Source organism: Microcebus murinus, chromosome 11 (assembly GCF_040939455.1).
Source record: "Microcebus murinus isolate Inina chromosome 11, M.murinus_Inina_mat1.0, whole genome shotgun sequence".
Taxonomy (NCBI): Eukaryota; Metazoa; Chordata; class Mammalia; order Primates; family Cheirogaleidae; genus Microcebus; species Microcebus murinus.
The window spans coordinates 16,511,984-16,530,274 of NC_134114.1; the positions used below are offsets into that span (position 1 = coordinate 16,511,984).

General features: G+C 36.5%; 1 protein-coding gene across 4 annotated transcripts in view; it reads right to left on the reverse strand.

The window, feature by feature from the left end:
- Positions 1–18,291, reverse strand: part of CDH12 (cadherin 12) — a 947,374-nt gene that overhangs the window by 45,859 nt on the left and 883,224 nt on the right. For all 4 annotated transcript variants that reach the window (XM_020290041.2, XM_020290040.2, XM_020290038.2 and 1 more), the window contains one exon: positions 9,153–9,340. In XM_020290041.2, coding sequence (XP_020145630.2) covers positions 9,153–9,340 — 188 coding nt within the window. The remainder of the gene's footprint in view (positions 1–9,152; positions 9,341–18,291) is intronic.

Sequence of the window (18,291 nt, forward strand, 5' to 3'; positions counted from 1 at the left end):
ATTGCCAGTTGACAGCACCAAGAATTATGGCTTTCAACATATATGATCAAATTAAACAAGTCCATGAAACATGACATAGGAAGTCATTTTCCATGAAGTCACTGATGCTCAATTTTAGCTCACCACTGCTTACATTCACTCTCACTGTGAAATTAGTTTTAGGTTCCCAATAACTGAAAATATTATATTCCCAAACTATGGTGCTACTGTGGTGCTTAGTTTAAGTGTTAAATTTAAGGTCAATGGCTCTGACTTCTAATTACCTAAGAAAGACTAAGACAACATGAATTTAACAGTAACATAATGATTTTCTGGGGCCTTTAAAAGTTTGTTTTCTAAAGTAATTCCCTCCAGTGTTACTCCAATTACCAGCTAATTGCTGTGTCAACGCTTGTTCCTTTATTCAATACACCTGAGGAAAATAAAGGATGTATATTTTTCTCCTGTAAAGACAGGATTGCTGTTTTATGCATTTCCTTTGAAGGGGAAAAGAAAAGAAAAAAATTGTGAAATCCTCAAAAACTCTCATAATTCCATGGAATTTATTATATATAGGAAAATAATAGTACCACTTGGATAGGACATTGAGTCCCTTTCAGTATTTCTTTCATTCAAGAGAACCTATATTTATTTCCCCTGTAATTATTCCCTTTATTTAATCTAAATCATCACATTTTGATTTCTGTTTTTATCTGTTTTGTATTCAATGCTATCTTTAACTTTCTATATTTTTATTTACTCTCTTCACACCTGTTAACATATAATATCGATTTCCTTTAATTTCTATTTTTGTCTTGTTATGTAAGTAAAAAAAAAAAAAAAACAATGCAAGTAAAGAATAGAATGCTTGCTATGCCATGGTTGGTAATATGAGCATTGGTTACGTGAATAGAAATGTAATGTTTAGAAAAAGAGAGGCGCTAGTCAATAATGCTCTTTTGATCAGCCCAACACTTGGCTACTATGTTTTTTTTAAAGAAATCAGACTTAAGAAAAGACAATCAATTGCCAGAATAGGATGGCAAAACGTTATTCAAGGCAAAAATAAGAAACCACTAAAACTGAGAATGTCTAGATTGGAATGAAGAAGACCAAGGCAAAACAGGGCATGTTTTCAATATCTGAATGGCCGTCATATTGAATATTAGTTAGACTTATTCTATGAGTCTCTTAGGGTGAATTAATAATAAGCTATTAAAAAGAGTAACACTAGGTTAGAAAAAGAACATTGAATTTATTTGTTTATACATCTTGGTACCTTATATGTTGGCAAAGCCTGAGATACATCCTAGGAGAATAGATAGAAAGATGCAAAGACAAACACAGCTTTCTTTCTTGATCTATTCAGCAAATTAAAGAATAGCGGCATCTTGTTTAATCAATAACTTGGACGAAGTATCAAGTTCTCCATAACTGGCTGTGTTTAACAGAAATCAAATATGTTAGGAGATGTCTGAGAGAGGGTAATGTATAAGATATAACGGTGCACTAACTAAATTAAAGAACACATAAAATATATTTTCTGCTTTTGTAAACTCTAAAGGCTCTATAAGTGTTACACAATATAAATTTTCTATGATAATAATCCCTAACTTCTAGTATGAGGCTATTCTTATTTTATCACTGTAGGGGTCCTTTTGCTTAGAAAACAAATTAAGCTTCCCTGGCTCATGCTAACTTTCCTTTTTGAGCCTAGAATTAACTTCTATCTTAGAATATAGGAGTTAGTACTCATTTCTGTCTTTATTTTCTCCTATATGTTGAAAAGGCCTCTGATTATCTATATGATAAGGCAAATTCTTTCTAGGGAAGATCTTTATTTTTTTTTCCCTAATTACACACTGCAACTTGATTACACACTGCAACTATCTGGATGAACTTGACTCCCTACTGGTAAGTCCATTTCAAGCCAGAGATGAAAGGAGAATTCTGAAATGTTTTCCTTTTTTTTAAGGAGATCAGACAGAGTTTATGTCTTCTAAGAACTCCCGACCTATCACAGCAGGCAAATATTTGGTGTCAGAGAGATAGAGAGTGAGATAAAAGAAGGTTTCTGTACATACAGATTTTTTGCAACTGAAAACTTACATCCTGCTGTGATCAAAGAACTAGAGAAAATGCTACAATAATATCCTAGGTGGACTTACTTCTTCATGAACCTGACCCTTAGGCAATCCCACTTTACAAAGCAGTATATAACTCAGAAAGACCAAAGAAAATCAACGGTGATCTCTCTCTAGTTGATTTTACCCACCCATATGATTGACTGCCCTCCACTTTCTTGGAGAATAAACTTTTACTTTACAATGAATGAAAATTCTAGCATTTGAAATAGGTATAGAACAAACACTATTTCTTTTAAACATTAGGAAATGAATCATATTTTATAATTGAAATACATTATTATGAAGTTGAACCAATTTAGCTCTTACACAATAAATAGAAAACTCTGTGGCATTGCTTGGGGCCCATTCAATTTTACAAACCTTTCCAGATGGGTAAGGGAATTATTGACTAAAGATAATTTGGTTGAACAGTTCCTTGGTCTTCAAGGTGTTTCTATAAAGGAAAATTAGTGAGACCAGAAATTTCAGGAAACAATTCTCACTGTGGAGAGTTGTGCAGTGGAAAACCACAACTATGAAGAAATGGAATAGGACATATTAATATTTAATTGTTCTCTGGAATATAAAGGGAAGAATTCAGGATATCACCGTTTTGCTCCATTATTTGTTCTTACTTTGCTGAAGTCCAGGTCATGAAAATCTACATAAATTGCTAAATGCCAAATGATTTCCTCATTTCAAAGTGAGACAAACAACTTTTTGGCATAAAATAAAAAAGAATAACTCCTTTAGCTCTTCCAGGCCTTGTCATGCTTCTAGACAATGTTGGGTGGAAATGGGTAGCTACAGTTAAAGACATTTTGAGGACTCTGAGGCACAGCTGCTGTGACAGGCAGTTGCCCCCATGACTGCTGCCCCCAGTGACCCCAGCCTTGTATGAAAGACTCTGCCCTTGAGTGTGTGAGGGGCCTGTGAACTGAGTGGCATATTACTCCCATGAACTTGTTAAGTTTTACGGAAAAATAAATGATGCAGATATAATTAAGGCCCTTGATCACTTGACATTGAATCAATTACAAGAGATTTTACTTCAGGGGTCTGACCTAATCAGAAGAGGAAAGAGCTGATACAGATGATTTCCTCCTGGCCTTAAAAAAAGTAAACTTGTGAGCATCGGAGTCTAAGGGGTGTCTGTGGGAATTGAGGCCTGGTCGTGGCCAAGAGGTAATAAAAAGAGTCCTAAAAAGCCTCAAGAAACCAGCCACAAGAAACTGGTTCTGCCAGCAACCTTAAACATGGGAAATGACTCTAAACCTCACGTCAGATTTCAGCCCCAATCTAAGCCTTGATTTCGGCCACAAAGGTCCTGAGCAAGGGACCTAGTTATACTATATTCTGGCCCACTGAAGCTGTGGTTTCAATCCTCTTTACTTTTACTGTTCTATATTACTTCAATTTTCCTAATGAACATGTATTATTTTCACTGACACAGTAAAGCCATCAATCTTAAAAAATATATATATTCTTTAGTAGTAAGACATTGCTCTCGCAGTCGTCTAGCAGGACTTCATAGGTAATAGCAAGGAAAACTGTCAATGAACCCAGATGGGGGATCAAAGAATATAGGTTTATCTGAAACAGACTGGAGTTAGAAGACAAGCAGTTAGAAAAAAAATTCATACCAGGCTGAACCAGGATGAATAGATGCTAGGAACAAGTTCTTATAAAATAGGTTTATTACACGAGGCTGAACAATAAAGATAAGACATTCAGAACAAGCATCATTTTAACAAAAACAAGTTTCCCCAAACTTAGTTTTGTGATGAATATAGTAGTAAATTCTTGTCCAGGAGGCTATGTGGGAGTTTGTGTACATCTCATCACCATTGAGGAAAGGATTCAACTCTATATGTTACTAAAAATATTCAGTTATTTGATGCATAAAAATTATCACTATAGTAGGAGAGAATGTTTCCATAACAAAGTAGAAAACAAACGAAATATGGTCATTTTTAAAAACTAGATTTTAGTTTGGACAAAATTTCGACAGTATTTGTTGTAAAATTTTTAGAAATATAGAAGCTTAAAAGAAAAATGGAATTACCAGGCAAAAAGTGTTTCTTCAAATAAAAGCATTTAAATGAAGAGATAAATTTCATACAACATATCTCAAAAAATTGTAACAATTATTTATTATAATATAAATGAACTTCATTTTTCTGTGAACAAGTTACTACTATACTTGCTACGACACTAGAAAATTTTGCTTGTTTAACAAATTAACTTAAGAATCATGTGCATTATTTTAATGCCTATATTTTAGTGACAACAATTTTTGGAACAAATTCATTAACTAAGATGAAGAAATAAAAAAGAAAGCAGAACATAAACAGAATTGCAAGAACCTTTAGTTGTTTTAGTTACAGGTTTTCAGTGATATTTTCCCTAAAAAATAACAGAATATTTCATCAACTATTATAAATGCTCAAGTTAAATATATGTCCTATACACACACAGTATAAATCATGACCATCAGGGGAGGTCAATCATCTTTTCTAACACACATCATTCTTCACAATAGTTGAAAATATAAGCGTTCCAAATATAATTTACAGCAAGCTGTGTGATTTTGAAAAAATATCCCTTTCTTCTCTGAGCTTCGGATTTCCTATTTGTAAAAGGAGTGAAATATTTTTCTAAGTACTTTGCAATATATATCAAACTTTACATAGTATATGAGTAAAAAGAAAAATAATGCATCAGAAATGAAAACCGTAAACTAACCTAAGATAGTTGTTCTTTTAGTCAACGAAAGAGCACCCTATATATGTCACGCATTCCCTTTAATAATGGGGACACGCACATAGATATGATAAAGTGCCTCTAGGAGGTTAAAATATAGTAGGAGGAATTGGTTGTGTTTTAAACATAAGTGCCACATAATTATCGTAAGTGCTTTGACAACAATGTCGACATTTTGGTAAGAAAGTAAAGAGTGATAAATTTTGTCTGAGGGACTCAAGGGAGCCTTTGGTGAGAGGCAAGGGAGACAAATGTTAAAGCACAAGAAAGAATTAATAAGATACTCATATGGGGCAGAGTCTTCTATAAAGTAGAAGGAGAAACACACCTTTGGTAGACGTTGCAATGAATTTGGTGTAGTTGGAATATAGCCTGTGTGTGCATGCGTGCGTGCATGTGTGTATGTGTGTGCAGAGATGGATATGCTGTTTGTGCGGTATCATACATACTAGCAATGAGGTCCAGAAAAGGATTTAAGTAAGATGAACAGATTTAGGCTTCTACCATTTTCTCATGGAGGAAAGGATGTGTTGGAGGAAGGTAAGGTGTGAGATGGAAGAACAGCCATTACAGTTGTGGAAAGAAGGAAAGAAGAGAGCTGTAAGACAACTCAGGAGGAGGGGAAAATTTAAAGCAAGTTTGGGAGAAATCAGTGACCAGGCTTTGTGTCCTATTTAGCAAAGGGAGGTCAATGGGAATGGAAGTAACATAGGAAAAATCATAGAGTTCTGGTTTCTTAAGGAACTGACAAGGAGAAAATATGAGCAGGGGTACTTTTGTTGGGAGCAGAGAGGGAACTTGGCTCTGGACAATTTGAGTTTGAAAGAGCATGAAATGTGTAGTTGGAAATGTATACAAACAATAGAAAAATCTACACTAGTTAATTCAGAATTGATGGAATTGTTTAGGGGAATTAGGTAAGGTATTTGAAAAAGAAGGGGAAGAGAAATAACAAAACAGAAACATAGTATTTATGGCAGCGAAAAAAGAACACTATGTATTTTTTATTTGAAATCAGGCATGTCAGAATGGCTGAAAACTTAATACAATTAAAATGGTATTTTAAACTTAATAAATTGAGCGTGTGTTTGACTATGTAAAATATTCCAAATTTTATTTTCATTTTGTTCCTATGAGTTATTTAAAAATCAGCCACAGGATGGTGCTATGCTACTGAATCATATGATGTGGAATCCCTTCCTAGTCATTTAAGACTGAAGAAAGAAAATGAGTTTTACTGATTGACCTTATAAATAGGAAACAAATGCCCAGTAAAGTAAGTTGAAGGACACCTTAACCTATTTGTGAAAGGGTCGCTCGCTGTGAAGAGTAGTATCATTTATCTCTTATGCTTTTAAGAAAAAGAAAATTCTGCTATGGATTTAACATGATAACACAGTCATGTTAATCCAAAATGAACAAATACTGTCAAGTAACATAGAAATGGTGATTTTTTTAATTCCAAAAAACTTTTACTTTTAAAAAAATAGGAAATAAGTTTATTATTCTTCATTTTAAGCAGTCCCTAACAGATATTTTTGTAGAAATGGTACAGAACTGTTTGAGAAACTATGCAGGATAGCAAAATTGTCCTTTTGTATAATTTAAGTATTTACCCTACCATTTTAATTACCTAAATATCTTAATCAGTGACAAGAAAACCTACATGCTTCTATAAACATACTTGTATTTTCAGTCCTTGAAAGCTTTTAACTCATGTAATTTTATATAAAATAAGTGTATATTTTATTCTCATTTATCTACTAGGAAAAAACACTATTAACTGAAAACATATCTTATTTAATTTTCACTAATGAAACTTTTTCATTTAAAACATCTTATTCTCTCATTATAATTGTAGCCATCTAATTTTTAGAAGAGATTGAAATTTTAATATTTTATTTTTATTTTGTTAGTATATTATTGCTGTAATGCTCAATAACATATAGGACAATTTTTTAATACTTTGCTCAGTGAGGTAGGATGTGAGGGTAGAGTGAAAATAGTTTTATTTTGCTTTGTCTTGTTTTATTTTTTACCAATATCTTGTGCCTTCGATAAATTTATAAAGTTTTACAATGTTCCTCTGAATTCAAAGTGTCACAGTAAAATGGCATTCTGTCACAGTGCTCATAAAGTGGATCAAAGTTGAGGTTGAAAAAATGAATAAAAATGTCTTTCTTCATTCTTCTCAGTTTATGTAAACCTTACCATCATTTTTATACACTTTCATCCTCCTTCCACACAGGAAGTAGAGAGAACAGAAAACAGTAAAAGGGAAGCAAATAAAATATTTTGAAGATAAAATAGCAATAACAATATTGCTTCAGAGCATTAATGTATTTTTGCATTTAATATATTTTTCAGTGAGTTAAAAAGAGAAAAACTCTCTGAAAACAATATCACGCTTCATTTCTCCACCGCAGCTCAAAATCTGTTAGCCACAAAATTAAAATAACTTATGTTCTTTTAAAGGTTACATATTATTCAAATGTAGAATACATATTGTTGGACTTTCTAAATACATTTAGTATCCTTAAGAACATAATTCCTTTATGAATTTGGTTTTATATAAAAAATTTTTGCATTGCAATTCTCTGCTGCAATATTGAAGAGAAAATTTTCAAAAAATAACATTAAGATCATTACAGAACTGGAAAGCTACTCTTGATGTTTACATACAAATTATTTTCCTAATTCTTCAAGAGCTCCTATTGATAAATAAGTACAAGATAACATTTTTCTGAGAACTAAATAAATTTAAATCCTATCATAGTCTTCACCCCAAAAAATTGTGTACTTAAAGAACTGCAGGTTTTTAAAAATTTATTTTGAATTGTTATAGGCTTTATTCAAATGGGTATTATCTTATTTTTTATGGAATAATACTATCATGCTTAATCAAGTAATATATCTATGTGTATGTGTGTCTACACAAACACATTCACACAATGAAATATATATGATAGACAGGTTTTAAATTTTGTAACAAAAATGTTGTCCTGAGTTCTTTTTTTTTAAAGATTGAATAGATGTAGTCTACAGGTTGCCATTTTCATTTCCAATAGAACAATAGGTTAGTGGGTAGGGATTGTCTCTGGTGGGTCCTTAGAGACGAAAGCAAATTACAACACTGAAAGTAAATCCATGTGTTTTATTAAGCTCTCTAACTACTCAAGTGCTTGGTGTAATTTACAAGATGATCATGCTATTTATAAAAGTATGTTTTGGCTGTTCCTTATGATTCAGCCAGAATCTCACCATTTCTCATAATCTCCTTTGTTATATCATCATTATCCACATCTCCATCAGAATCTTGGATTATTTCTATAGGCTTTTATTTATAACTGGGCTGTTCTACCCTTACTTCTCTTAATTCTCCTCAGAGCAGCTAGAGTAACCTGGCTTTAATAAAGATGATTTAGATCTAAACTCACCACTGGCAGCTGTAGTGTAATCTAAGTCAAAGATCTGGCCTGGCCTACAAGGTTGGCGCTTCTGCTATATCATCGGCCCCATCTCCAGCTCAGGCCCATTCATCCACTGCACTCCAGCCCCACCAGCTTCCTTGTCAGTACACTCCCAATGCAGAGATTTTGCAACTGCTGCTCAATCTTTTTGTAACATATGCCACCCAGATACCACGTGGTTCATCTCTCACTTCCTTCAGGTCTCAGCTTAAATTTCACCTTAATAGAGAAGGTTTTTCTGATAAACTCACTAAAAGATACTCTCCAACTTCACATTCCTTTTATTCCTTTACCCTGTTTTATATCTTTCGAGCTTGAATTTATCACTGCTGACAGTGATTTTTAATTTATCATCTGACTTCCTCAATTAAATAGAAGTTATTTGAGTTCAAGTAATGTGCCTATTTTGTTCACTACTCTATCTCTCAATTCCAGAGGGACACAGTGGCTGCACCAAAAATATCCAGGTCTGGGACGCAGTGGCTGCACCGAAAATATCTGTTAAATGAAGGAGTAATAGTTATGGACACTGAGCTGTATTTAGATAATATGTTTTATGCCAGTAAAATGGACAATAATTTATCTGCTATGAAAGGAATTTTTTATTTTAATTTGGAGATATACTGTACTTGCCAGATTATTTACATTATCTAAATCAATTTTAATAAAGGTTTCATAATTTTGCAAATCTCAATTAAGAAATTAATCCAATCCAGTTAAGGAATATAAAAAATGTTAATTGTTATTTTCAAGTTTCATTTTTTTCTATTCTTTATTATTGGGTAGTCAACTGTCCAAAAATTTGTCTATGTACCTTTTTCAATTTGATGACTCCTTCTTGTGTATCCTCATCTGTGACAATGTCAAACAAGTTTCCTCCATCTCCTGGAACAATATTGTATTCAATTTCTGCATTTTGTCCAAAATCAGGATCCACAGCTCTTATTCTTCCAATAGCTGAGCCAATAGGAGAAGACTCGGGAACTTTCAGATGGAAGATGCCTGATAAAACATATAATTTACATTGACAGTGGAGTTAGTAATGCATATAGAAAGATTACCAGGCTTGAAAAATATAGTCTATAGAAAGTAAATCAAGTTTAAAATATTGCCAAATGAAAAGGCAATTTGCTGTGTCAAGTTAAGGATTATGATTAGAAGTAATAACTTCACCTTTCACTTCAAAAGGTCCTTCTCTAGAATTAATTGGGCATTATTGGCTGGTGCAATGGTTCACACCTGTAATCCTAGCACTCTGAGAGGCTGAGGCAGGAGGATTGCTTGAGCTCAGGAGTTCAAGACCAGCCTAAACAAGAGTGAGACCCCATCTTTACTAAAAATAGAAAAAATTAGCCGGGCATGGTGGTTCATGCCTGTAGTCCCAGCTACCTGGGAGGCTGAGGCAAGAGGATTGCTTGAGCCCAGGAGTTTGAGGTTGCTGTGAGCTAGGCTGACAGCATGGCACTCTAGCCCTAACAACAGAGTGAGACTCTGTCTCAGAAAAAATAAGAAATAAAATAGAATTTTAATTGGGCATTATAAATAGCAGAATGTGTTAAATTAAAATTGCTGTGAGGAAATATTTTACATTCTAACAGCATCAAAGTCTACCAAATACCAAATGGGAGGGTGGGACTATATATTGCTACCAGTACAACAGAATCCAGAATGAAAGACATAGATAAAAAGATATAGATGAATAGCTAATTAGATATTTATAGAAAATTAAAGTTATGTTTCCTAAAACTAATTACTTCAATGAGTATAAATGAATCTAAAAAATGACCTGTAAAATGGTAATCTGTAGAGTTAACCAAAATTCTAAACAATAAAAGATTTAAATATAGAATATTATAGATGAAGATCAGCTTATTTATGTTCAGTAAATTTTAACTTGGAAACTTGCTAAATACTTTTACTCATATTTAAAATCCAGGGGGGCGGAGCAAGATGGCGGACGAATAACACCGCCAGACAGAGGGTCTCTGCAGAAAAGACCGATTCTAGCAGAAACTAGAGAAAAGAAGCAAGAAGACGAGCATACAGCGGACAAGGGCCGGAAGGAGGGGTACCTGAGACCCCGGGAGACTCCCCGGGAGGAGGCTGCGGAGGAGAACTGGAGGCTGAGACCACCGGAGCAGCCCGGAGACCAGCGGCAAGGGTAGGTGGATTTGCTATTTCCCCTCCCCTGCATTCGGGACAGCTGGTGGGCTCCCCAGCGGGTGGAGAGACCTGCGGACATCAGCCCAGAGACTGCCGCCGCCTGCCAACGGTGAGCATGTAACAGACGTGGCACCAGGTTCCCAACTTCCTCCGGGCACCTCCGTGTGCACGGAGAGCCGCGCGGCAGGCGCCATATTGCCTCCTCCTCCTCTCCGCCGACCCTACCCGCGGCTGCCCAGAGAGACAATACAGCCACCAGCCGGAGGCACCTCCAGGGAACAGGACCTTCCCGTTTGGGACCCCGCCCGCCCTCCCAGGTGCTGCTGGCACCTTGTTCCCAGGAAAACGGTGCCGACTCAGAGGCTGAGAGACATAGACCCAGCTTGGGCTCCCTGTGGGTGAATTAGGACCGGAAACGCTCTCCCTGGTGGGAATACAGTTTGAACTCTGGGACCCAGAGGTCGGACCTGCAGACCAGATCCCCTGCACCGAGGGCTAGCATTGCCCGGGGCACAGAAGGATTATACGTGAACAGCCTACTGAGGTCTGTGTGCCTCCAGGGGCGGATCGGAGTCCTAGAGGTCTGTGTGCCTCCAGGGGCGGATCGGGCGGAACGTCCCAGGAGGAGGCCGTGCGCCCAACCCAGGTGGCGTTCCTGTGCAGGGAACCTCCCCGCCGGCATCACAGTCCGGGGAGGCCTGGTGGCTTGTGGTCTGGCCTGCTGGCAGAGGCTCAGGAGTAGCTGCGGAGTTGGGGAGGGTGGAAAGAAGCGAGGCCTGCTGCAGACTGTGGGTCTCAGACAGCCCCACCCCCACACCCAGACTTTCTGGCTGAGCGGGACCATCCCAGCCCCGCCCTGACAGCAGAGAACAGAACTTTGACCCCTGCTAACGGCCTGAGGGCAGGCTTACCCAACCCAGCTCCGCCCAGAACGAGAGCTGATAACAGGACTCAAAAGTAACACCATAGCCTGTTCCTCCAAGCAAACGCCACCTACTGACAGGGACGGCATCTTGCACAGCCTTTCCACGGCACCCACTGACTCAATATACAGGGAGTGGTCCAATTTCACCCACAGGCACCACCTAACGCCTCAGAAACTAAACAAGGTGTGTGAATACCCAAACAATAACCTAAGGAAAGAAACAACAACTGATCGACATGGGAAGAAATCAGCGAAAGAACTCAGGAAATATGAAGAACCAAACGGAAAACACACCCCCAAGGAGGAGCACCAGCCCCCTAGAAACGGACACCGACCAAAATCAGGCAACCAATATGACAGAAAAGGAATTTCGTTTGTGGATCATAAGAACACTCACCCAGCTGCAACAACTACTCAATAACCAACACCAAGAAAACACAAAAAACCTCCAAGAAATGGAACAAAGGTTCAACAAAGAGATTGACACAGTGAAGAAAACTTTAACCGAAGTCCTGGAGATGAAGAATCAACTCAGAGAACTACAAAATACTGTGGAAAGTCTCAAGAACAGGGTGGATCAAGCAGAAGAAAGAATCTCAGAGCTTGAAGATAACACCTTCCAATTAAATAAATCAGTCACAGAAATACAGCAGAGAAACAAGAGAAAAGATCAAAGTCTACAAGAGCTGTGGGATTATGTGAAAAAACCTAACGTGAGGGTCATAGGTTTAGCCGAAGGGGAGGAAGACAGCACTCAAGGGCTGGACAAGCTTTTTGAAGATATAATAGAGGAAAATTTCCCAGGTCTTGCTCAAAATCTCGATATACAAGTTCAAGAAGCCCAGAGGACCCCTGGGAGATTCAATGCAAACAGGAAGACGTCACGTCATGCAGTCATCAGACTGACCAAAGTATCAACTAAAGAGGCCCTTCTAAGAGCTGTAAGACAAAAGAAGCAAGTGACATACAAGGGAAAGCCAATTCGAATAACATCAGACTTCTCTAATGAGACTTTACAAGCAAGGAGAGACTGGGGCCCCATTCTCACTCTTTTGAAACAAAACAATGCCCAGCCTAGAATATTATTCCCTGCAAAACTAAGCTTCATATATGAAGGAGAAATAAAAACATTCGCAGACAAGCAAAGGCTCAGAGAATTCACCAAGACAAGACCAGCCCTACAAGAAGTACTTAAAACAGCGTTATGCACGGAACATCATAATAATAATCCACGGATATAAAAACAACCAAAACCCAAAGATATTAAAGGCCAGATATTACAATGGCTCAAGACACAAATCATAGCAACAACATCCAACCCAACAGAATGATCAGTAATCTACCTTACCTATCAGTTCTCTCAATAAATGTGAATGGCTTAAACTCTCCACTCAAGAGACATAGGCTGGCTGAATGGATAAGAAAATACAGGCCAAGTATATGCTGTCTTCAGGAAACACATTTAACCTGCAAGGATGCACATAGACTAAAAATAAAAGGGTGGAGATCAATATTCCAAGCAAACAGAAGCCAAAAGAAGGCTGGTGTGGCAGTTCTAATTTCAGACGATTTAGTTTTTAAACCAACAAAAGTAGTAAAAGACAAAGAGGGTCATTATATAATGGTGAAGGGCACAGTCCAACAAGAAGAGATAACAATTTTAAATATATATGCACCCAACTTAGGTGCACCCAGATTCATAAAGCAAACCTTACTGGAGCTAAGCAAATGGATTAATAGCAACTCCATAATCGCCGGGGATTTCAACACCCCACTGACGGCACGAGACAGATCCTCCAAACAGAAAATTAATAAAGAAATAATGGACTTAAACAAAACTCTAGAACAATTGGGTCTGACAGACATCTACAGAACATTCTACCCAAAATCCACTGAATATACGTTCTTCTCATCAGCTCACGGGACATTCTCTAAGATTGACCATATCCTAGGACACAAAGAAAATCTCAAGAATTTTAAAAAAATAGAAATCATACCATGTACCTTCTCAGATCACAGTGGAATAAAACTAGAAATCAACCCTAACAGAAACTCACATTTCTACACAAAAACGTGGAAATTAAACAACCTCCTACTAAATGATTACTTCGTAAATGAAGAAATCAAGACGGAAATAAAAAACTTCTATGAAGAAAACGACAATGGAGAGACAAGTTATCAACTCCTCTGGGACACAGCTAAAGCAGTTCTGAGAGGAAAGTTTATCTCCATAAATGCCTATAACCAAAAGGCAAGAAGATCACAAATAGACAATCTAATGAAACGACTCAAAGAGCTGGAAAAAGAAGAACAGACCAACCCCAAACCCAGCAGAAGAAGTGAAATCAACAAGATCAAATCAGAACTAAACGAAATTGAAAACAGGAAAGCTATTCAGGAGATTAATAAAACAAAAAGTTGGTTCTTTGAAAAAATAAACAAGATTGACACGCCGTTGGCTAAGCTAACGAAAAGCAGAAAAGAGAAATCTCTAATAAGCTCCATCAGGAATAAAAAAGGAGATATCACAACTGATCCCAAAGAGATACAAGATACAATTTATGAATACTACAAAAATCTTTATGCACACAAACTGGAAAATGTGGAGGAAATGGACAAATTTCTAGAAACACACAGCCTCCCTAGGCTCAACCAGGAAGAAATAGATTCCCTGAACAGACCAATCTCAACAGCTGAAATAGAAACAGCAATTAAAAATCTCCCTAAAAAGAAAAGTCCCGGTCCAGATGGCTTCACACCTGAATTTTACCATACTTACAAAGAAGAACTAGTACCTATCTTGCAGAAACTATTCCACAACATCGAGAAGAACGGAAACCTCCCCGACACCTTTTATGAAGCGAATATTACCCTGATACCAAAACCAGGAAAGGATGCAACAAAAAAAGAAAACTACAGACCAATATCCCTAATGAATATAGATGCAAAAATTTTCAACAAAATCTTAGCTAACCGAATACAGACACTTATCAAAAAAATAATCCACTACGACCAAGTGGGCTTCATCCCAGGGATGCAGGGATGGTTCAACATACGTAAATCTATAAATGCAATTCACCACATAAACAGAAGCAAAAACAAAGATCACATGATCCTTTCAATAGATGCAGAAAAAGCTTTTGACAAAATTCAACACCCTTTCATGATACGAACACTTAAGAAAATAGGCATAGAAGGGACATACCTAAAAATGATACAAGCCATATATGACAGACCCATAGCCAACATCATACTGAATGGGGAAAGATTGAAATCATTCCCACTTAGAACTGGAACCAGACAAGGCTGCCCACTATCTCCACTTCTGTTCAACATAGTGCTGGAAGTCTTGGCTACAGCAATCAGACAAGAAAATGGAATCAAAGGTATCCAAATAGGGGCAGAAGAGATCAAACTTTCACTGTTTGCTGACGATATGATATTGTATCTAGAAAACCCCAAGGATTCAACCAAGAAACTCCTGGAACTGATCAATGAATTTAGTAAAGTCTCAGGATACAAAATTAATACACAGAAATCAGAGGCATTCATATACGCCAACAACAATCTAATTGAGAACCAAATCAAAGACTCAATTCCCTTCACAATAGCAACAAAGAAATTAAAGTACCTAGGAATATATTTAACCAAAGAGGTAAAAGACCTCTACAGGGAGAACTATGAAACACTGAGGAAGGAAATAGCAGAGGATGTAAACAGATGGAAATCCATACCATGCTCGTGGATCGGCAGACTCAATATCATCAAAATGTCTATACTACCCAAACTGATCTACAGATTCAATGCAATACCTATTAAAATCCCATCAGCATTCTTCACAGATATAGAAAAAATAATTTTACGCTTCGTATGGAACCAAAGAAGACCCCGAATACCAAGAGCAATTCTAGGCAACAAAAACAAAATGGGAGGCATTAATATGCCAGATATCAAACTATACTACAAAGCTGTAGTAATTAAAACAATATGGTATTGGCACAAAAACAGGAATATTGACCAGTGGAACAGATGTGAGAATCCTGATATAAAACCATCCTCATATAGCCATCTCATCTTTGACAAAGCAGACAAAAACATACGCTGGGGAAAAGAATCCCTCTTCAATAAATGGTGCTGGGAAAACTGGATAGCCACCTGTAGAAGGCTAAAACAGGACCCACACCTTTCACCTCTCACAAAAACCAACTCACGCTGGATAACAGACTTAAACCTAAGATATGAAACTATTAGAACTCTAGAGGAAAAAGTTGGAAACACTCTCCTAGACATCGGCCTGGGCAAAGAGTTTATGAAGAAGTCCCCAAAGGCAATCACAGCAGCAACAAAAATAAATAAATGGGACATGATCAAACTACAAAGCTTCTGCACAGCCAAAGAAATAGTCATGAAAGTAAACAGACAACCTACAGAATGGGAGAAAATTTTTGCATCCTATGCATCCGATAAGGGACTGATAACTAGAATATACTTAGAACTCACGAAAATTAGGAAGAAAAAATCAAATAACCCCATTAAAAAGTGGGCAAAGGACTTGAACAGAAATTTTTCTAAAGAAGACAGAAGAATGGCCAACAAACATATGAAGAAATGCTCAACATCTCTAATCATCAGGGAAATGCAAATCAAAACCACAATGAGATATCACTTAACCCCAGTGAGAATGGCCTTTATCAAAAAATCTCCAAACAATAAAAGCTGGCGTGGTTGCGGAGAGAGAGGAACACTCCTACACTGCTGGTGGGACTGCAAACTAGTTCAACCTCTGTGGAAAGCAATATGGAGATACCTTAAAGCGATACAAGTGAATCTACCATTTGATCCAGCAATCCCATTGCTGGGCATCTACCCAAATGATCCAGTGACACTCTACAAAAAAGACACCTGCACTCGAATGTTTATAGCAGCACAATTCATAATTGCAAGGCTGTGGAAACAGCCCAAGTGCCCATCCATCCAAGAATGGATTAATAAAATGTGGTATATGTCCACCATGGAGTACTATTCAGCTCTAAGAAACAATGGTGATATAGCACACCTTATATTTTCCTGGTTAGAGCTGGAACCCATACTACTAAGTGAAGTATCCCAAGAATGGAAAAACAAGCACCAGATATATTCTCCAGCAAACTGGTATTAACTGAGTAGCACCTAAGTGGACACATAGGTGCTACAGTAATAGGGTATTGGGCAGGTGGGAGGGGGGAGGGGGGCGGGTATATACATACATAGTGAGTGAGATGTGCACCATCTGGGGGATGGTCATGATGGAGACTCAGACTTTTGGGGGGAGGGGGGGAAATGGGCATTTATTGAAACCTTAAAATCTGTACCCCCATAATATGCCAAAATAAAAAAATAATTAAAAAAAAAAAAAAAATCCAATCATAAAGTTCTATCTCCCAACTTATTTTAAGCATTAAAAGAGAAAAAAGTGAAATGCTTATTTCTGCCACCAGGAGGAGCACTTATATTCCTATAAAGTTGACTCAGCAAAATCTAGAAAAATCCTTACCTATATAAAAACAGTCTAGAATCATGAGAAATTGTAATAGCCCACAAAAATGAAAATGTAGACATAGTTTAAAAGTTTTATAGAAAAATTTTTAAAGTATGACATACAAAAAAGATATAGTGTATATTATTGTACTGACATCTCATTGAAGGAGATATAAATGAGTTAAACAACAGTGCATTCAAATTAAAATGAGGAAGAGAATGTGAGGAACTAAAAATGCAGAAGCAAAACTCAACACAAAAATCTAAAGTTTCCAGTTTGATATTGGAGTTTCAGTTTCAATTTCTGTTAATGAATTTTGAATGACATTTTCCCATGGGTAAAGAAAGCTACCTTGGGGATTAATTTGTTCTAGAATTCTAGTTACATTTGTAGAAATTAAGAAGCCATTCAACATGTTTATTGCATGGTAAAGTTCATCTACCAAATCACCTTACAACATAAATGTCATTTGTTTCAAGAAATTATGAGGAAAAAATATAAATCACACCTTGTGGAGCTTCTGGCAGATACTCTCTTTTTTATTCTTAATTATTTTTTGAATTCCTGCGGTTCTTTCACAATCAGTTTCAAAATTTAGTAATCACCATTATTTACATGTAATGGATATTACCTCAATAGAACATATATTTGATTTGGTCTCAAAAGAACTACATTTTCAACTAAAACTTGTTTATTTTATGTGCAAGACAAAATGATATTTTACAGTGGTCCCAAATAATTATGTTTAAATAATTAGCTTAATTATTAATCTACCTTCAAAGGGGATATGAGGTATCTTTCTAAAATAATACACTTAAAAATTTAAATAAATAAGTAAACAAATAAATAAACATTATAGACCAAAAAAAGCTTAAAAACTCCAAGTGGCGATGCTGAAGTGTTGTATATACATTATGAAGAAATCCTGGTTAAGGAAAGTCATATTAATTGATCAAACCAGCAACTTCTCATACTCTATTATTACTGTGTTTCACTAGGTTTTATTCCCTAAACATTTAACATAGTGGCTATCATACAGAGATGCTTAATATTTACTGAACTTAGAACAGGATCTGAACTTGAGGCAACTAGATCAAAGAGGAAAACCAAATAGGTTACATTGTATTTCCATTGTTTACAATAGGGTAAGGACAGCTATTCCAGGGGAATTGATTTCAAATAGAAATTACATAAACAGAACATAATGTGGCTTTTGTAACCTACTGTCATTAGTGTGTAAGTGTTTCATAATAGATAAACTGCTGATCCTAGTGAGGCATTCCTGAGATAATAGCAAATATGAGAATGCCTGAATTTCTGTTTAATGTGGCAAGAAAACATGTGACA